General features: G+C 42.5%; 1 protein-coding gene across 2 annotated transcripts in view; it reads right to left on the bottom strand.

The window, feature by feature from the left end:
• Positions 1-2,396: 2,396 nt before the first annotated feature.
• Positions 2,397-20,595, bottom strand: part of OSBPL5 (oxysterol binding protein like 5) — a 133,718-nt gene continuing 115,519 nt past the window's right edge. For both annotated transcript variants that reach the window (XM_035120805.2, XM_035120813.2), the window contains exons 10-22: positions 18,973-19,157; positions 17,544-17,625; positions 15,160-15,258; positions 14,921-15,017; positions 14,285-14,383; positions 12,378-12,475; positions 11,323-11,412; positions 9,531-9,667; positions 9,028-9,213; positions 7,973-8,111; positions 6,518-6,635; positions 5,115-5,217; positions 2,397-4,043 (exon numbers count right to left, since the gene is read on the bottom strand). In XM_035120805.2, coding sequence (XP_034976696.1) covers positions 3,908-4,043; positions 5,115-5,217; positions 6,518-6,635; positions 7,973-8,111; positions 9,028-9,213; positions 9,531-9,667; positions 11,323-11,412; positions 12,378-12,475; positions 14,285-14,383; positions 14,921-15,017; positions 15,160-15,258; positions 17,544-17,625; positions 18,973-19,157 — 1,569 coding nt within the window. In that variant the 3' untranslated portion in view covers positions 2,397-3,907. The remainder of the gene's footprint in view (positions 4,044-5,114; positions 5,218-6,517; positions 6,636-7,972; positions 8,112-9,027; positions 9,214-9,530; positions 9,668-11,322; positions 11,413-12,377; positions 12,476-14,284; positions 14,384-14,920; positions 15,018-15,159; positions 15,259-17,543; positions 17,626-18,972; positions 19,158-20,595) is intronic.

The raw sequence follows: 20,595 nt of genomic DNA, 5'->3' as shown, positions 1-20,595 counted from the left end.
CTCTTTGGATTAAAGAACTAGCTCCGTATCATTATCCTCTTACTCACACCCGCACTTTCCTACCCCATGGAAAACTCTGTGTAGGAGCTTGTCTTGAATCTGCACAGCCATGCTTGTGCAACAGCTACACATGCACAGAAGACCCAAGAGAGCAATCCTACAACACACAAGCATCACCATGACACAAAGCACTGTGTTTTGGGAATCAGGATGCCAGTTTGCACATAAAGGCATCACCTGGCTAGGAGTCCTCAATGATCAATATGTATGTCATCTTGGCTTCCATAATGGGAAAAGTTGGGATCATTCAGAGTCACATTTTGCCCCCTCAGTTGAAGTTTCCCAACCCTGACTTACAGAATACAACATCCAGATGTTATTGTACTCCAACTTGTACCAGCCTCAGCTCTCCTAGCCGATGGTCAGGAATTGTGGGAGTCGTAGTTCAAAAACATTTGGAAGGCCACAGGTTTCAGATTCCTGCACTAAAGTGATAAAGTACTGGAGGAGACAGAACCAGTGCAGGATGATCTGTCACCATCACCATCTGTGACACAAAGTAGATAAGTGGCTTGCTTTCTGCAGTTCTTATAAAAAAAATCTGTAAACTACCACTAGATGTCCTAGCAGTGATTCAAAGTACTCCAGTGGAACAACAGGAAGAATTACTGTGTTCTGATACTTGCCACAACAGCTGGAGTGCAGTCATTTTAGACAATTTCTAGGAGCTCACATTTGCTTTATTATATTCTTTTACCCTTGCATTTTTATTTTGAGTTGATATACTTTAAAAACTTTCCTCTACAATGGCTAATTATTATTTTTATTTTTCAGAAAAAAAGTTAAGGTCATCATGAAGAAGTAGGTCAAGGAAATGTTTCATCCCGAGTGTCATGTATTACTGCCCTATCCTCCCATAGGTTCAAGGCATCCACGCTGCTGTTCTTAAAGCCAATTGTTCAATGATGCCCTGTAGTTTTAAGTTAAGATCTAGTAGATGTTCTGATCTATAGTTCTGTTACATTTCAGTCTTTCAGCAACTTTCAGCTATCCTGAAAGTCGTTTGCGAACACGCTGTTTCCCCAGATTTCTGAATTGCTATGGAACCATAATAATTGCTCAGCTCCTCAACATAACTAGAGATTAAGGCAACAGGTTCTCATGTAAGGGACCATGAGTGCCATCTAGTCCAACTCCCTGCAATGCAATAATCTGTAGCCCAATGTGGGGCTCAAACCCAAGAACCTCATTTTAAGAGTCACATTCTCTACTGACTGAGCAATAATGAGAGCTACAACACAGTAAAACAGCTGGGGAACCTGTGGCCCTCCAGATGTCGCTGAACTACAACTCCCATCATCCCTGATCATTGGCCATGCTGGCTGAAGTTCATGGGAGTTTTGTGTCTAACAGCATCATCAGGTTCCATACACTTGCAGCAGGTTTTCAGAAAATATATTCACAAGGGACCTGACTTGCATAGTCATCCAGCTATTCCCACCGATTCCCCAATGCTATGAAGACGTATTGGGGAGTAAGGCCAATTGAATTTAATTGGACTTTTAAGTAGACATGGTTAGGATTGTGCTGTTAGTGGTTTTCATCTCAGTATGCCAATAGTGTGTAAGAATAGCAGTAATTCATTGGAAGGCCGGATAATGACCAAACTTCCTGATACATGCCTCACCAAGCTAGAAAAGAAAAGAAAAATGCATTATCTGATACCTTGTTAGTTAAACCGTCTCTCTGCCATAAACATTAACATGAAACAACCAGATTATCACTCAAAGTCAATTGCTTTTCAAATGTATATGGAACAGAGCAACAGCCACTTACAAAAATTGTGAGTAAATTTCCCAAATTAAAAAAAGCTGTAATTACAACTTAAATTTTAGTGCATAATGTGACGCCACCACCTCTTAACGGAGATAGAATTGATGCTTTTGAATTATAGTGTTGGAGGAGACTCATGAGAGTCCCATGGACTGCAAGAAGATCAAACCTATCCATTTTGAAGGAAATTAGCCCTGAGTGCTCACTGGAAGGACAGATCCTGAAGCTGAGGCTCCACTTCTATGGCCACTTCATGAGAAGAGAAGACCCTGATGTTGGGAAAGATTGAGGGCACAAGGAGAAGGGGACGACAGAGGACGAGATGGTTGGACAGTGTTCTCAAAGCCACCAACATGAGTTTGACCAAACTGCGGGAGGCAGTGGAAGACAGGAGTGCCTGGTGTGCTCTGGTCCATGGGGTCCCAAAGAGTCAGACACGACTAAACAACAACAACATACACCTACTTGCTTCGAAAACTCCCACCTTAATACACAAGCGATGTGAGCAGCAGAACATGTACAAAAGTCCCAGGAACAATAATGATCCAGCCACAAAGAGGTGATAAGTGAAAGTTGTGTAATTTATTTCAATGTATCAAGCACAAACAAGTTTTCCCCTAACAGGGAACATCACAAGGAATGTAGTTAAAAATCTGGAAACATTTACATTGAAAGTTAGCCCAGACTGGCACCACCACTAAATATTTTAAGGCTGTATTTATATATTTATATATATAATATCTTTATATATATATATAGCAGTACTTACCACTTGGAACTATTTCAGGCCAGAAAAAAGGCTTAGTACTGGCTGCAAGTCTACATAAAATATTGCAAATCTTTTAAAAATGGTGTAAAAATAGGAAGACTATCAACAGATTTGGAGGATGCAGTGGCAAACCCTTACTATTCCTGACCTTTAACCTTTAAATGTACCTAAGAGCAAACAACATACACAGGGTGCCTTCTCACAATCACAGGATCAGTCCTATACAGGAAAGGAGGTCTCTCTGTGATACTCAGAAACAGTTGTCCCTTGATGTAAAGCACAAGGAAGATGAACCAACTGTTGCAAGTGATCACTTCAGAAAAGTGCTGCTCACATAACTACCCTGTATTCATCAATGGACAAAATGTCTCCCGTGTCACAAAATAAGCCCAGTGAACCCCAGAACTGTAGTGAATTTGTGACATATGAAATTACCTATATACAGAAGTGCTTCTACACCCATCTTCTTCCACCCATCATGGAATAATGGTACATTTCGGAGGCATTCCTTTATACAATGCTTGTGTGTGTGTGTGTGTGTGTGTGTGTATGTTTTAATCCATGTAAAAACATACATAATATATATATATTTATATAAAATCAAATCCTAAACAGGCATGTCTGACTCTCTGGGGCGAGGCCTCATTGGTTGTGTACAGGTGGCCTCATATTTCTTAGAAGGGCAGGATTTAAGAAATCATGTATATTTACAATCTTGATGGGATGGAGTTGGATGTGCTGTTTGTAGGGATTTGGCATGTGAGAGCACTGATTGACCCAAGGAGAAGCTGTGCTATCAATAACCCCAGTTGGTTCCATTTTCACATGGGTGCCTAACGTTCCCTTCCATATGTGAAATTTATCAAAAGGCATCTTGATGGATGGCAAAACGCCCTTCCCCCTACCCACAGAAGAGCTCTAAAACAAGACACTAGGAATCATTTTATAAAAACAAGTGGATGTGTAGAAGTGTTAAAGGGGGCACCAAATACTGGTTGGTAAATCTTAGTTGTCTCAGAAAATGACAAAACATAGAAAACAAAATTGCACAAATAAAGCTACATTTGGCTTTAGCATTAAGGCCCATACAGGTAAAGAGGTCCTTGTAGATGTACATGTAAAAAGGCAATGACATTAATTTGAAGAACAAAACTCTGCAGGCTCCCTGGTTAACCTTGTTCTCGCTTCCTCTTGCCTCCGACTGCGTAGGTATTAAAGTGCTTGGTGCCTCAGTGGGCTCCTTGCAATTAAGTCTCCCCATTCCTGCAGCTGGTCACTTGTTATTGCTGCCAAATGCAGTGCTTTTTATTTGAACACATAATTAATGAAGAGCTGACATGTTAGAAAGATGCACAGAAGAAACCAACAGCGATAGTCCAGGAAGAGGTTTTTCGATGAGGCCCTCCTGTAGAGCGACTTTTTGTTCAGAGCAGTGAGGTTTCTGCAAGAAAGAACAACAGCCACCGCCAATCCATTACTCAAAACCAGACACTGCATTTGCGCTCACAGATCAGACAGTGCCAAAACTCAGGATCAAGTTAAAATTCAGTGCCCGACATGCCTGGTAAACATTCTGGCCCCACATATTTCTTCTTGATAAAACTGTGAAGGGAAACTGAGGATTTGCCTCCTGCAGCCCAAAACCTTAGGCTTCAAAAAGCAAGAAAGTATTGCGGGCCCGAAATTTAGGGCTAGCATAAACATTCTGCCTAATTTAGAAAGAAATCATGGAAAGTTTTATTGTTGATTTAGATGTCAAATATTAATTGTCTTTTTGAGCTATTAAAGAGCACTGGCATCTGTGAGGAATTGCTGCACCTGCAGGTCTCCTAACGCTTGCACCAGAAAACTGATTGCAATGAAATACAAGAAGGTTTATTTACTCATTTCCTTTTTTAAAATATTTTTTGTGACTACGCTGGAGTGGGGAGAGCTTTGCAAGGACTGAACTGCTAAATCATGCTTGAGCTTCACTCAAGAGTGGAAACCCTTTGGAAGTTAAGAGAAGAAGTAATGCCTTCTTGTCAATGGGCAGCTGCAATTTAAGCCAAGATTTGAATTTGCAAAGTTCTTTTACGCAACATCGTTGGCACTGTTCCCTTTTATCTTTTTAAAAGCAGAAGAGACTTAAGATTAGTTTTCAGTTTACCCTCCCCCACCCCAACCTCAGAAGAGAAAGATCAGTCCTGAGCATCTGCATCACCAAAAGACAGAAATAAGACACTTTAAAAATGTGGATATATGCAATGTCTTCATGTTTATGATAGAAAACAGCAGGATTTGAAGGAAGCCAATCCTTGTCCAGTTTATTGGCTTTACCTTCCACATGGGTCAGGGGTCATTATTGTCATGCTTGTGTTCATGCTTGGTAGTATTCACATTTGACCCAGGCACCTGGCCCAAGGTAACCTTCCTCCTCTCTATCCCAGATTCCGTGTAATAACGAGACTGTAACTCTGTGGTGGTTATTTGAAGATCAATGTATTTTTAAAAAAGAATAGAAATGCCATACCTGTGTATCTCCTGTTGGGCTCTCTGGAGGGATAAGACAGCAGTGTGAATTTCTTTCAAAGGGTCGGTTTCTTTCCCACACTGAGCACCCGGACTTTCAAAGCCTGTGGTGAAAAGATGACAGCTGGATTTCACATGTTTTTGGAAAATGGGGAAAATGTGGGCATTTTCTCCCCCACCACATGTTCTGAAGTTTTATTTCCTCCTCCCAGGGAGAACCACCCCTAACATACATGGGGGAAAGGTAATTTGGAAGCTGTAGTTCATCAGTTTGACTTGCTTCTGGATTCATTAAGCTAATATGCTTAATATGCTAATACTGCAGATTTTACAGATCTGTTGGGGGGGGGAATCCTCTTACACATTCATGGTAGAATCCAGTTACTTCCGCTCAGGCAACAGGATTTTTCTTCACTCTACTCCCACACTGCACCCCTTAAATCTTCTCTAGAGGGTTACCAGGTGAAAGAGAAGTTCTGTTGCACAGATGGAAGTCATTCCACTCATGTAATGGCTTTGTTGGACCTTTCCCATGAAGGCAATGCCTGTATCTGCAAAAACCTAACGAAACTAGTACGTGAATGTGCTCTGAAAAAGATTCAGGAAGAATGCACATTTTGAATATTGCTGGGTAGAAATTGGATTTTACATGTCCAGTTGTTTTTAATTGCTTGTATATATGGAATTGTTTTTACACATGGAACAGTTTTAATTGTTTATTTATTTGGTGTAAAATCACTTTAACATATTTAATGGAAGGAAATTTATAAATGGAATAAAATAAAATGGAAGTCCTGTGCGAATGAAGAGAACTAAAATGAACCCAAACTTTGGCAACACAAAGCACAAGCAGAAAGTAAGGGATGCTAAAAAAGATTTTTAGGACCACATTGCTAAAAGCATAAACAACAAGAAGAAGTTTTTTAAATATATTAGTAGCAGGAAACCATCTAGGGAATCGGTGGTTCCTTGGATGAGAAGGGAGTCGAAGGCATGATGAAGGAGGATAAGGAGATTGCGGAGAATGTGAATCAATTCTTTCTGTCTGTCTTCACTGCAGAAGACATATAGCAGATCACAGTGCCTGAACTAACTTGCAAGAAGGGAGTTTGAGGAAGATAGTGGTGATGAGAAATGACGTTCTAGGCCTGGTAGACAAACAAACTAAAAACTGGTAAACTGTCAGGTCCAGATGGCACCCACCTGAGAGTTCTCAAATAATTCAAATGTTAAATTGCTGATCTTCTAATAAAAATATGTAACTTGTCCCTAAGATCTGTCTCTATATATGAGCGTTTTCCATCACTGTGCAAAAGGATTACGTTATCAAGGAATGACAATAGGACTTAACACTGGATATGGATGGAGAGAGTGCACAGTATCAGAACCCTGCAAGATACTTACTGTCATCATCTGAAAGTTCCTGTACAGACTCTGGTGTTGAACAGCTACTTTCAGTGTTCTGACTGTTGCTGGACGGTTGATCGCTGGCTTTACGCCTTCTACAATCATTTGCAGACCTCTAAATGAAGAGGAGTACAAAAATAAATAAATCCCATTATTCTTATTCCTGTTCTGACTGGCTATCATTATTTATGAGATGTACCAATTTATCTGCCTAGCAAAAATAGACTTCTGAAGTGAAAGGATGCAATTTATAGAATCCATCATCTCAAGGGTTTAATCTTAGGCTGAAATCCTCAGCCCTCTTATCCCTAAGTAATCATACTGGTTTCTGTGGAATAAAAGGAGGTTGATCTGAAATAAATTTTCTCAGGTTCAAGGCTCCTAAAGCTCCCCTCCCCATAGCACTATAGTTCAGGGGGTGAAGGTTTTAAAATCCAAACTAGAGCATTGCAAATGGTAGCTGCAACAAAATATTACAATATAACCTCATCTTCTAATAAGAGTACTCCTCTTCAAAGCGCCAGGCAGCCAGTTACCTGTATGCCTCCCCCATAATACTCCATTCCCAACCTTCCTATCTTTTCCAACAGACAATAAACATTTCATGGCTACTGAGCATGCTCACTCCACAATGAATTCTTATTTATTTTTAGCCACTTAAAATTTTGTGTGTGTGTTTCTTGATGTATTGGGTGTCAATACTGCCGTCTTGTTTCTACATTTTTGTTTCTTTTTGTTGGCACTCACCACCTGCATTTACTATTAAAAGGAACTGGGAATAAAAGTGAAAGGGCATTGCTTCCCTCATTGTTTCTTCCTCCTCTCCACAAGTCCTTGCAACTTATAACCATAAGCTTCAATGTACAGCCTAGGATATTCATATGGGTCAGAGCAGAAAGCACAGTTCTCATCTTTTTCTGCCACACAAGGTAGAGGTGTGTGTCTATCATTTCCAGTTTCACCCCAACACACAGATAAAGAACTGAGGCCTATAATTTGCCTAAGGCCAGTCAAATAGTTTATTTGGAATTTGAATCCAGGTCTCTAAAGCCCAGTCCCCTATTCAGTAACCTGCTGGATGGCTAAGGCATCTCACATCCCATTTATACATTTAGTTCAACGCCCACCAGCTCTCATTATCATTCTAAAGACACTAGTGAAATTGCAACCCCCCCCCTTTAAAATTTGTGCCAAAAATTCCAGAGGACAAGCCACACAAAATGTTTGCTGATCAAAATCCAGCAAATCAGATAGTGGTTGTAGTTTTTTAAGCAAATCACTGGACCCGTGTATTCCTAAGTGGGATCTTGTTGTCCCAAATCTGGCTCGGGGTGTGCTCAGCGTAAAGTGACACTGGGATAGCAAGATGTTATTCAGTTCACTAGGATTCTGCAAATACAGTGCCCAAGCATCACTAAAAATTTGGACTTTCTTGGGGAGATGGCCAGTTACCTTGTGCCGTGCAACTTGGTTGCTGTTGCACATGTTTTTGTGAGTTGACATTCGATTGGATAAGTGCCTCTGCATGGTTTGAAGTATGCCATCCTTCTCGTACTGGGCAATGTCATTCAAAGGGTCCCAGGGCCGCAAACTTTGAAAATGAAGAAGAAATTTATAAGAAAGAAAAGCCACTGTTTACTAGTAGCAATATACACCAAATGTACAAGGACACCTTAGTGGGGGCCCCCAGCCAACTTAGCCCTCCAAGGCCTGGGGCAAATGAACCCAACTGCCTGCCCCCCTCTGCATAGCCTTCGGTGCAGATATAAGATTTATCATACAACAGAATCATAGAATTCTAGAATTCGAAGAGTCCTATAGTCCAACCCCTTGCAATGTAGGAATCACAGCTAAAGCATCCCTGGCAGATGGCCACCCAACCTCCGCTTAACCTCCAATGAAGGAGAGTTCACCAGCTTCCAAGGGAGTCCATTCTCCTGTCAAACAGCTCTTACCATCAGTAAATTCTTCCTAACATTTAGCCAGAATCTCCTTTCTTGTAAATTGAATCCACTGGTTTGGGTCCTACCCTCTAAAGGTAAAGGGACCCCTGACCATTAGGTCCAGTCATGACTGACTCTGGGGTTGCGGCGCTCATCTCGCGTTATTGGCCAAGGGAGCCGGCGTACAGCTTCCAGGTCATGTGGCCAGCATGACAAAGCCGCTTCTGGCAAACCAGAGCAGCACATGGAAACGCCGTTTACCTTCCCGCTGTAGCGGTTCCTAGTTATCTACTTGCACTTTGACGTGCTTTCGAACTGCTAGGTTGGCAGGAGCAGGGACCAAGCAACGGGAGCTCACCCCATCGCGGAGATTCGAACCACTGACCTTCTGATCGGCAAGCCCTAGGCTCTGTGGTTTAACCCACATCGCCACCCGCGTCCTACCTCTAGAGCAGCAGAAAACAAGCTTGCTCCACCAGATGTGCTCTAAGTCGACCTGTTACAATGTGTGTACCTGGACACAGACACCTTTTAGCCACCCCCTCCACACCACAGAGCACTCACTCTTCATATTTGTAGTGCCATTCGTTCGTGGCAGGATCATGCCAGAAGAGCAGAGGCTTCCACTCTGTCCCGTTGTCCTTCCGCTCCCGCGCTGCATTCCGCTGCTCCTCTTCCAACACAAACTTTTCTTGTGTTGCCTTGTTCTGGTCTCCTTTGCTGATTGCACTGGTTACGTGCTGCCAGAGCCTGAGAAACAAACAAGGAATCAAGTATAAATGTCTGTAGTAAGGCCAGGGCAGTCATGGAGTTCAGGGGCTCCAGGCATGTTTTTAATACTGCAGAGGTGGGGGGTCATAGCAGTCCATTGTTAAATTTAAATAAGATCCCAACTGTGCTATGGGGGGAGGGGATACACTGTGTGTGTGTGTGTGTGTGTGTGTGTGTGTGAGAGAGAGAGAGAGAGAGAGAGAGAGAGAGAGAGAGAGAGAGAGAGAGGGAGAGAGAGAGAGAGAGAGAGCACATGTTGCCTATATTTCTCTCTTCGAGCAATCTGCCTGCATTACCTCTCAGATTCAAACTCTGTTTGCTCTTCAAATAGCACAATGTGACGCTTCAGTCTCTGCTTTCGGACCTCACTGGTTGGATTCCAGAAAATATCTGTGCTGCCATTTTTCAGGTCATTTATATAAACCTCTCCATCCTGAAAAAATAAGAATAATTTAGTGCTGGCATAAAGTAGTCAGCAGAGGTGTTCACCACAGACTTAGCAAGATCTAAGTGAAAGGAAAGGAAGCCATCAATACTCTTCTGATACACCATTCTTTCCTTCATCATTTCCTTCTCCTCACTTTGCTATCTTCTCCATGCAGGAACGCTAGATTGTAAGCTCTTTGGGGCAATAATCTAGCTTTTGTGCTTGTTCTGCAAAGACTCATACACCTCAGAAATCATGCAATCAGTTTGTTTCGTTTACAGGTAATTCACATCTTGTATCAGCCAGTTTCTGGGGTTTACACAAAAACACTTAAAGCCAGGACCTCTGGAATCAGGTCCCCTGCAAGGTGGAGGGCTGCTTGTCCAGCTTTGGGAAAGAGGTGGGAGGCCTCCAGCAGGGTCCTAGAGTCCTCCCTCCTCCGTCCCCCATTTTTGTCATGGGAGAAAACCTCAAAAGAACCAGCCGCAAACCACCCAGAGAAGCAGGAAACACACCAGTGCAGAAAGGGGAGGCTGCAGTTGTTACCATGACATTCCTGGTCCCCTGACTGTTAATGATCCAAACGCCACCAGCATTTCATCTTTGCCCTCTGTTAGTTTATTCTGAAAACTAACTGCTAATTCAACTCCAATGCTTTGAGGTTGAATAGGTGATGGCCTTTGGTTTCTGCAATTGCCCCCAGAGGATGAACCAGAAGGAAAATTTACACAGCTTGGTACAGGGAATTTATTTATGACATGTGTAGCAAGATATACAATAGACATGTTCCAAAGCTAATGATTCCTGATGCTAGTCTGCTATCAAAGCCAGGTCCTGGATGTGAATGTTTTCATCGTTATACCCCAAGTCATGGAGATTTGCTTCAAATGTTATTCTCTAACACCATCATCATCCGTAGTTAAATATCACCACAGCAATTAAAAAGATAAAGGAATGAGTACTCATGGGAAGGGTGTCTGAGTAAACTGGCGTGTCTTCAGTTGTCAGTGGAAGCCCCTCATGGTTAGTGCCCATCTGATCCCAACGGGGAGAACATTAATCAGTATTATTACTGCATCACAAAAGAGAAGGCTCTCCTACACATACACATGACTTCTGTAGGTCACAAAACTGTCAGCAAGGCTTCATGTGCAGGCCGCAGCAATCTGGGTAGCTAACAGAGTGCCCTCTGGAGGCTGTTTGGACTACAGCTCCCGTAATCCCTAACCTCTGCCCTTGCTGGCATCTAGAAATATGCTGCATATTGCCTCCCCCTAATTAAGAGGAAATGTGGGTAGCTGTCTTCTGAATCCACCCTACCAGCCAAGTGTCCAGCGTTGTTCCAGATGCCTTGCAGTTTGGTAGAAAGTTTTATTTACTAGCCTCGCCATCTTTGACTCATGCTCTGTTTGCTAGATTGAAATCAAGGTAAGCTATCAGAATTGGAGCCTTTCGAGGCAACCTGTACAGCAAGATTTATGTCTGAGCAAATAAAACTGTCTGTTGCATCTGTTTCACCCGAGAGCTGCTTGCTTCAAAATCAAGCTCTGTTTCAAAGTAGTTTGGAAATGCAACCCTATTCCCAGCTGGCCCTCGTCCTCTCCTGCACTCCACACAGACATTTTTTAAAACTGTCAGGAAAGAAGATTACGATTTCTTACCCAGTGTCCATCGAGACTCGCCAGCACTTCTTCTCCTGATTTAATCTTCCCCGAGATTTGATTAATGCTTGTGCTGCCACCAAAGAATGGCTTTGGGAAGAGAGAGGAAGAAAAATACAATTCAGCCCACGTGGGTGGGGGTAGGGAGCTGGAGGCCAGCCAAGAACACAGAGATCTGCCAGGATGCAAGGCTCAAGCTGATCTTGTCTGGATTTCTGGAACTGCCCGTAAAAGAGCCGTTCATAAAATTTTTGTTATGTGCCCAAATGTGGGTCAAATGGGCACGTATGTCACCTGGCTGCATGGTGGAAGTGCTCAACTGGCCTCATGGCCAAGCCATCAGGTAACATTATTTAGTGCACAGTCAGAAAAGTTCAGTTTATACACTATGCTTCCTTGCACCAATGTGGGGCAATTGCTACTTAGAGATGGGCATTTGATGACGATGTCAACAACTATTAAACTATTGAGCCTTAAAGAAACTTGGAGCACCATTAGGATGCTGTTGCCCCTTAGGACCGTCTCAGATTTTATTCACTGCTTCCCCATCCCCCCTTTACATACGTTCTGCATGATCTTTTATTTATTTAACCAATTGTTTTTATTGATTTTCCAAATTATTGCCAAATCAATTCAATTTAAAACAGTTTTCCAAAATCGGCTTCCCACTCTCCTTTTATGTCCAAGATCAACCTCTGTTGCAGCTTATGTTCTCGATTAGTCTCTAGTTAATATCCCCCAGTTTTTACCAGTATTATTATCCACCAATATTATTATCCTTTACATCCCTGCATACAGCAAAAAAATCAAGTGACCCCCCCCCCTCTCTATATATCCAATAACAAGTGTGGTTATTACTCTCTCTTTGCTTTAAACATTTACTTAATTTAATTATTAATAAGTGCATGATCATGGTACAGAATCTGGGATGACTTGCAAGCCTAGCCCTGTCACTTGCAATTGCAGAATATGGAAGGAAACCTGCCAAAGTGGGGAGGGAAATGTGGAACTGGCGGGCTGGAGTCAAGTTCAAAATGCAAGACAAAGGTGGTCACCTTTAATTTGAATTCCAGTTCTGCCCGATGATTGCTTTTCTCACAGTCAATGGTAACTTTCCCCCCAAGCTCCATTGTCATGGTACCATATAGAATCCCTAGAAACAGAAGAGGAAACAAAACTGTTAACAGGCTATCAGGGGCACAAGACTATATAAGTTGCTGAAACCTGTCATTCACATTGACTGAGGTCTGTGTAAAATAATCCTCTTTTTAAAAAACAAAACAAAAAATGGTTATATAACATTAACCTGAAACAGCCTCACCTTGTTGCGTTAATCAGCATACTCCATAAAAAACAGGAAAAGGGTAAAATCTGAGATGCAGAGAACAACATGGAATACCACCCATCACAATCACAGCTGACTACTGGATAGGTGGGTGGATACAGGTCAGCTGAAATTGCCTTGCCCAACCCTGGCTCGGACCAGGGCTCACCTTGCACTCAAACCAGGGTCCCATTTTAGACCCTGTTGCCTCCATACCATTGGACAAAATTGATGGGAGAAGGAGCACAGCATGGCTCTCATCCGAGTTGGACAAAGAGGCAAGGGATCATGATAATCCCCCCACCCCCGAATTATTTTGCATCTCAAGCAAGTGGTAGTAAGAGCTTGGATCCTGAGCCCCTGCAACATATTCATTTAATATGATTCTTGAGTAGAAGTCAAGGACTTTAAGGTGGAATCCACCAACACGAATAAGAAAAGCCCTCCTGGATCAGGCTGAAAGCCCTTTTGGTTCAGAAGCCCGTTCTCACAGGGGCCAACTAGATGCCTATGGGAAACCCACAAGCAGGATCTGAGCACCACAGCACTCTCCCCTCCTGCTGCTTCCAGCAACTGGTATTCACAAGCAGACTGCCTCTAACAGTGGAGGTTGAAGACAGCTCTCATGGCTAGTAGCTTTTGATAGCGTCCTCCATGAATTTGCCTAGTATGCTTTTAAATTGATCCAAGTTGCTGAACATCACCACTATTATTCCTCCTCCTGCTCCCCAGTGGGTGCCAGAGTCAGCCTGAGAGTAACAGGAGACCAAATGCAGAGTCCAGGGAGTTATTTCCAAAGCTGTGCTGACACAACTGGGCAGCAGCAGCAACAACATCTGACTCAGCAGGAGCAAGGAGGGTGCAAATAAATACCCCCCCACACACAAAAAAATCTGCGTAAACAAGCATTGGATTGGGTTCGGCAGCTTAAGTTAAACTTTGCAAGAGTTGGCTTCATCTGAAATGAATTGAAGATTAGCATTTGCAAGCAGAGCAAGTCTGAAGTTCACACAATGCCAGAGAAAAATAACTCTGCTGGTTTTCCTTCTGTGTAAAAATGCATTAGAATGGGCTGTGCAGCTAAGGATAAATGGTGCTTATCTTCATCTGATCACTGTAAGCAGATCTTTGCATAGCAGATTTATGAACTGCCATTAAAATCCCTCATCTGTATTCCCTCTCATCACCTGTGAGATGCAGCAGGTGATTACAGCTAGCTCAGTCTCTGTCTCCAGTTGGTGGGCTCCTCTGAGGTGCTGAGGACTTCTTCTTCCTCTCTCCCTGTGTCCCCACCACTCCAATATGCTCCAGAGTGTCCTCCACTCAAACCCTCTGGAGCAGATTCTGAGGGTGCACAGAGGGCTGCAGGAGAAAGGAGAGGGAAGTTCCACAGAGCAAAAAAAAAAAAAGCCTGCTGTGCAAGTGGTATGGCAGCCTTGGATACACCCTGTTCATCTTTCTTAAAAAAAGTTGATCCATGATCTTGCAGTGTCCGACCTGATGTTAAGGTATTACGGTTATAAATCCCTAAGTTTGGTGATATATGTCTCTTTTTTACAAGGAGAGAAAAATAACTTCGCCTGGAAAGGGAAGGAGGCCCGCAATTCCCCCTACTTCAGAGCCCCAACAATATCCCACCTTTGCAGTGTGCGTATGGCATAGTAATGATGTACTCCTCCCCGCTGCTTAGAAAGGTAAGTTTTGCTTGTCCATCCAGCAATGCCGAAAGTGAATTACCTGCAGATAAAAGAGTGCAGATGTATATGACTGCCCCTCTTACAAATACACAGCAGGACAAAGAGAAGCCAAAATGATTCAGTGATTCATCTCTTAAGAACTTCCTTGATAGTAAGTATTTACAGAAAACAGAAATGCTTGCGCTGTCAAAACCTCCACCTTAGCGCAATGTTGAATACCACCTTCTAGTTCACATAATTAAAACCCCCAGACCCAGGCTATCTGCAGTTAGGAAAGTGATGGGGAAATGTTTTGAAAAGTGTGGGATGAACAAATGCTTAATGGAAATACGTGTAAATAGCCCACAAGCAAATCAGGATGAATGCTCATTGTTTATAACCATCCTGTAAACAAATTAGAATTAATGCTCAATATAGACAAGACATACTTCAACCTCTGTGTAAACTTTGTGCAAGCAAAGCAGGATGAATGCTGAATAAACTGGTTGTCTAGAGGAGCCCAAAGTTGGTATGAGAAAAGTGACTATGGGGTAAACTCTTTTCTACTATAAATAGCTGTTTGACTCTGATGTCTTACCATAAAACTTAGATTTGGCTAGAATGCTGCCATTTATACAGAAACCATCCTTCCTGTTACTGACATGAAAGGCTGAAACAGGAGGATGATGAGAAACCTGTAATGGAAGGGAAGACAAAATTACATATGTATTGTAATTACAATACACACAATATGTACATATTGGGTTCAGTTTAGATGGTGCTACATAGACCAAAATGTTCAGTTTTAATCTGGTGCATGTAATTGCTCAGATTTACCTGTTCGGCTATGTAAAATGTGTGACTGTTTGTCTGTGGATGAAACCAACAGCAACGAAAGGTCTCTCCCAAAATGGGATTGTATGGCTTTTTTATTCCCTGGAAGAGAGGAATCAAACAGAATACATTATTATAGAACACTGTCCCAATCTGTGGGTTAGAATTTAATGTTCATATACATATACATATTTGTTTTCAAACATAAACGATACAACAATAGGTTTTATATTAGCTGAAATTAACTGCCTCTAAGATCAGTGGGATATGACTTTGTCATGACAAACTTTTTATGCTGATATCAGTGAGACCCAAGTCCAACTAACTTTGTCTGGATCCAATCCTGTGTAATAGGTTTCTGAGTGAACAGTTGATGCAGATGGAGATAAGAATTCACATCACAACATCTACTCAAGCTCCACTTGAACTGGCTGGTTTTTCTTGCAAATCTCCACCTAGGGCTAGTGCACATTTGGGCTTTTTTCACTGCACTGACTGTGCCAGAGAGGAAGAATTATAGGCAGGAGGATAGAAAGCTTTCGAGGCTGCATGCCAAACCATCATAGCTGCCAATTTTTCCCTTTTCTTGCGAGGAAACCTATTCAGCATAATGGAATTTCCCTTAAAAAAAGGGAGAACTTGGCAGCTATGCAAACCATTGCTATGTCTGCCCAAATTATCAATAGAGTAATTCCTGCATGGAGTTAGTTGGAGTCCCTTCCAACTCTACAATTCTATGAAATAGTTGAGTACCCATTCCCTGTGTCGATATTGGGAAATGTTTGCAATAATTAAGCCTTGTGCTATCAACTCCCTGCAATTCCAGGGGGTTTCCCTTCCCTTGGGGAAACACCTCACGCTGCTAGAGTACCTTGCTTTGCTCAATCAAGATAACATGACACTTGGCAGGCAAGTCCTCTATCTTCTTTTGTTTCCTCTGCAATTACACTGGGGGCGGCTCAAATATATTTCATTACTGGTAAATTATACCAGTGATGATACCATCGCTGGACAATGACCAAGTTTGAGAACTATGTGCCAATTTTTGAGACTTCAGTGAAGTCAAATTAAGCTCAGCTCTTAATCAGTTTTGAAATTTTCTTAATTCCTTTTGTTTTGGATTAAAAAGAGAGAGAGTGAAAGAGAAAGTCATAATTTCTAAAGCCCATCTAATTACAAAACCAACCACAACCATGGAACTATCAGCTGGGCTACCAAACTGTTTAGAGATGGAAACATTCAGCTGGCAACAAGAAAAACAGGAATATTTCCCAAAATACAGCACTTGAAACAAAATGAAGTGTCTTAGCATGAGAACTAGGAGCAATAGCTGCTGGATTGGAAAGCGGTTCTCCAACTTCATAGACAATTGCTATTTACTTCCAGGAGAAATTACTAAGAAATAAAGAACTGAGAGCTGGAATTTCTATGTGAGCAACACAGAAAAAGTAGTTTTAAGTTGAGACAAAATCTGCAGATGGAACAGGAAGCAGAAATACCTCATGCTTCCTCCCTCCCCGACCTCACAAAGCACCATTATGCAATACAGTACCTCAAGAACCACCTCTCTTCATATGAATCTACCTGACCCTGAGATCATCTTCTGAAGCTCTCCCTGTGTGCCTCCTCCACAAGAAGTCTGGAGAGTGGCAACACAAGAACAGGCCTTCTCTACAATGGCTCCCCGTTTGTGGAGTGCTCCCCAGGGAGGTTTGTCTGGCGCCTCCATTGTACACCTTTAGGCACCAGATGAAAATGGTATTGTTCAACCAGGCCTTGGGCTGATTAACCTCTTATACCCCTTTTAAATGTGTTTGTGGGAAGGGGTGGGGTATCGGTTTGTGTGTGTGTGTGTTTTGTTCTTGTTCTTATCATTATTTTGTGCTTTCAATTGAATTTTTATGTTGTGAACTGCCAAGATCTGTGGAAGAAGGGTGGTATACAAATTTAATTAATTAATACAATGTCCCGGTGCTCAAAGCCTGAGCCTGTGAGTTCTCTTAAGTAAGCTGGATGGTTTTGGTGGGAGAAACTGGAGGTTCCTTACTTTTTTCCATTTATTTATTTTAAAAAAAATCTCTATCTCCAGAAGGATTGTAAGAGAAGTCCCCTATATTTAAAGAGTGATATCCAACAATAGTTATACCCAGGGTAACTTAAGTTCATTGATTTCAATATTTGTACCCTGACTATTACTAATGTTGGATATCACCCAATAACTATTTAACCAACATTAGTCATTCTGTTTATCCTTGACCACAAAATATTCTTGAAAAATTGCAGGCTTGCAATGCTAGCTTTTAGCTGGGAGAATAATGCATCTAGTTTATCCTGAACCCAAGAGGGTTCTATAGCATCCTTGGAGTATGAGTTAAGCATAATCTTACCTTTGGCTTCTTATAAAAGCCCGATAGGTACCATCTCAAGACTTGCTTGATTCGACAATATGGGTCTTCTTCAAGAGCAGCTCTATAGGAGAAGAGTAATTAGCTGATCTGCTTGCCCTAGGTGGTTTTACAGACACATGAAATCACATCAGATACAAAAAGAACCAACAGCACCACAATGTGGAAACCCTTTCAAGTCTCCCTTGTTAACTTAACTTGTACTTATACTATCAAAGCTTAAATTGAATGGAACTGCCTGAATACTTCATCTAAGAGTCTTCACCTGATCTTAATCTTACCCTGGCTGGGTAGCTTAGCTCATGGCTACAGTATAATTTTACATGATTATGGGTATTTAGTTATTGCATGTATATGCCAACCTTTTCCCCAAGGCACCCAAAGAGGTTTAAATTTTTTAAATACTAGAACAAATCAATGACATAAAATGTAAAAGTAAAATATGAGTAGTGTTTTACATGAGCTACTCCATTAAAAATGCAGGGCTATGGAGAAATCTACAGTCATATAAGCCACTTGAGAGAACCAGACAGCCTATAGCACCACAGTCCTAATGCTGTAGCTACTTATGGAGAAAATTAAGTCTCAGATCTCCTCCATTTATCTGAATAAAAATTGTGGAGACAGCGAGACTTACACAAGGGTCAATGACATTTAATTGTAGATTCTGAAATGTTTTACCCATCTGACTCTTAAAATCAATACCAAAAGCTAGCTGGAAATCTGAAAAGAGCATTTAAGTTTATCCCACCCCTTGCAAACCAGCTCATGCAGACTGCACATTAAAATATCCTAATTTTAGATCCTGCCTCACTTTATAGCAGGGGGGGAGGTTTCCTACTGCACAAGATCCTATCTATGTTTACTGAAAAGTAAGATCCACTGTATTTAGTGGAAAGTATTCCCAGAAAGTGCACAGAGGAGAGCAGTCCTAGTCTGCCAAACCTAAAGGCCTGCATAATATCCCCCTAATTATACCTCCAAAAGCATCTAGGGTTTTTTTTTTACTGTACATGTTATTGCTGCTTAAAAAATGCTCCAGGATTCTTCTTCCCTATATGTTTGCTCTGCTTTTCCCACAAAACCTAACCTATCAATAGGTTGGGTATGCAGTTATTGCCAATTACACATTGGCAAGGCTGAGTGCAGCAGAAATCATATCAATACACCTCTCATTTTTCTTCTTCTTTGCTTTCCTCACAGCTCCCATAAACTGTTGATGTCTAAAGGTCACTGAAATGGATTCCTGTCCTGATTTACGGCACCAGCCGATTAACTCTGAGAGCCTCACGTATTATCAGGGAGCCCTTTCCAGCATACAAACATCCCAGCTGCAGCCAGACTAATACTCCTGGCACATGGGTGCACATCTGCGCACTGCATCATCAAAAAGCCAGCAGGCGCTGCTTACTGGGAAAGTAGGTCGGCGTGGTAGTAATAATCGGAAAGCTTGTTGAGGAAGGAGCGTGGCTCCAAAATGAAGGTGGGCAGAACGACACGGGACAAGTCCATGCCAGGCCTCAGCTGCTTCAGGATGATCCACATCAAGCTCTTGTTTTCATCGGTCACTGTTTCTGTTTGAGAGCATTCGCCTGTCTAAAGAGAAGAGGGCAGGGGAAAACCCTTTCAGCTTGCTGATGCTCCATTTGGTTGTTTCAATATTTATAATCTCCACTTTCATAAAGTATATATCAAGGCAGCTTACAGCATATAAAAATAATTTTAAAAAATGATCTATAAACATCCATAAAACAATTAAAAACATCAGTAGATACTGGTTGGTTAGAAAGAGAAATTCATATTGTGAAGGCATGTCTAAACAGTAGATCAAGTCAGGAAGTTCCTATTTGCGCCATGTGTCTACTTCCTGTTTAGTTGCACTCTCTGATTTTGTTCACACATTAAACACAAAGCCAGACCATAGCTCAGGATGAATGAGCAAACATGCTGGCTGCCAGAGAGGACATGCTCCTCCTCCTCTGGACATTCTGTTGCTACACTGAGCTAAGCAGGTTTGGCTTAGCATGTCGTCCCAACCTGGGCTTGTGGTTTATCTCTCCTAGCCAGACTAGGAGCTGTGAAGCACAGGATGAACTTTGGTTACAGCTCATGGTTTGTTTGAAGAGAGCTAAACCACAAGCCTAGGTCTGGAGGCAGTGGCGAGCAGTGCTGCTTGGCTGCCTGGGGCGGTACATACGCAGACCGCCCTGGTGCATGCGTCATGATGTCACGACACGGCCTGATGCATGCGTCACGACGTCCTTCCGCGGTGGCGCGTGAGGGCGGCTACGGCGGCCGGCGCACTCTGTGAGGGGGGTAGTGGCGGGCGTGCTCCGCGAGGGTGGCAGCAGTGAGCGAGCTCTGAGGGCAGCGGCAGCCAGCGCGTGAGGGCAGAGGAGGGCTGCACGCTTGGCCAGAGGAGGCGAGGGGCGGGCCAGGGGTCGGCAGCGCTGCCCCACACGCTGCCCACACCAGACTGGAGCCAGGGGCGCCCCACCTCCCCGCCCCTCCCTTGCTACGTGCCTGTCTGGAGGACAGGTTAAGCCAAACCATGACTCAGCGTTGCTGCGGAAGAACAACTGGATAAGAAGCAAAGAAGCCACAACCTCATCTCTGAGGGAGCTTGCATGTTCATGCTAAGTCATGGTTTGACATATTGCCATGTGTGAACCAGGTCATCGTTGTGTGCAATTCAACAAGGCTAAGCACATCCAGAGATAATTAATGCAGATTCAAACCCCTTTAACAGGCTGGTTTATGCACCTCCTGGAGCAACCTCAGCATTTTCCTCTCAACAATGGGCAAAAATAATGTTTTATTGACATTGGGGCCCAACATCTAAACTTTTAATGGCAAAGAAAACTGTAAGAAGCTTATCTAGCACTTGGATGTTGCTTTTAAGCTACTTTTAACTAATGCTGTAAGGTGGTTGTGGGAAAGGCACTTGCTAACCAAGCTCCACCTCAACATTCTCCATAATTCTCCCTGTAAAAAAATATGGAATAGTTTGGGTCTGTAAGAGAAGCAGGCTGTG

The sequence above is a fragment of the Zootoca vivipara genome, chromosome 1 (genome assembly GCF_963506605.1).
Source record: "Zootoca vivipara chromosome 1, rZooViv1.1, whole genome shotgun sequence".
NCBI classification, from domain to species: domain Eukaryota; kingdom Metazoa; phylum Chordata; class Lepidosauria; order Squamata; family Lacertidae; genus Zootoca; species Zootoca vivipara.
The sequence above is the reverse complement of the archived record's forward strand: the minus strand, read 5'-3'. Positions and strand labels throughout refer to the sequence as shown.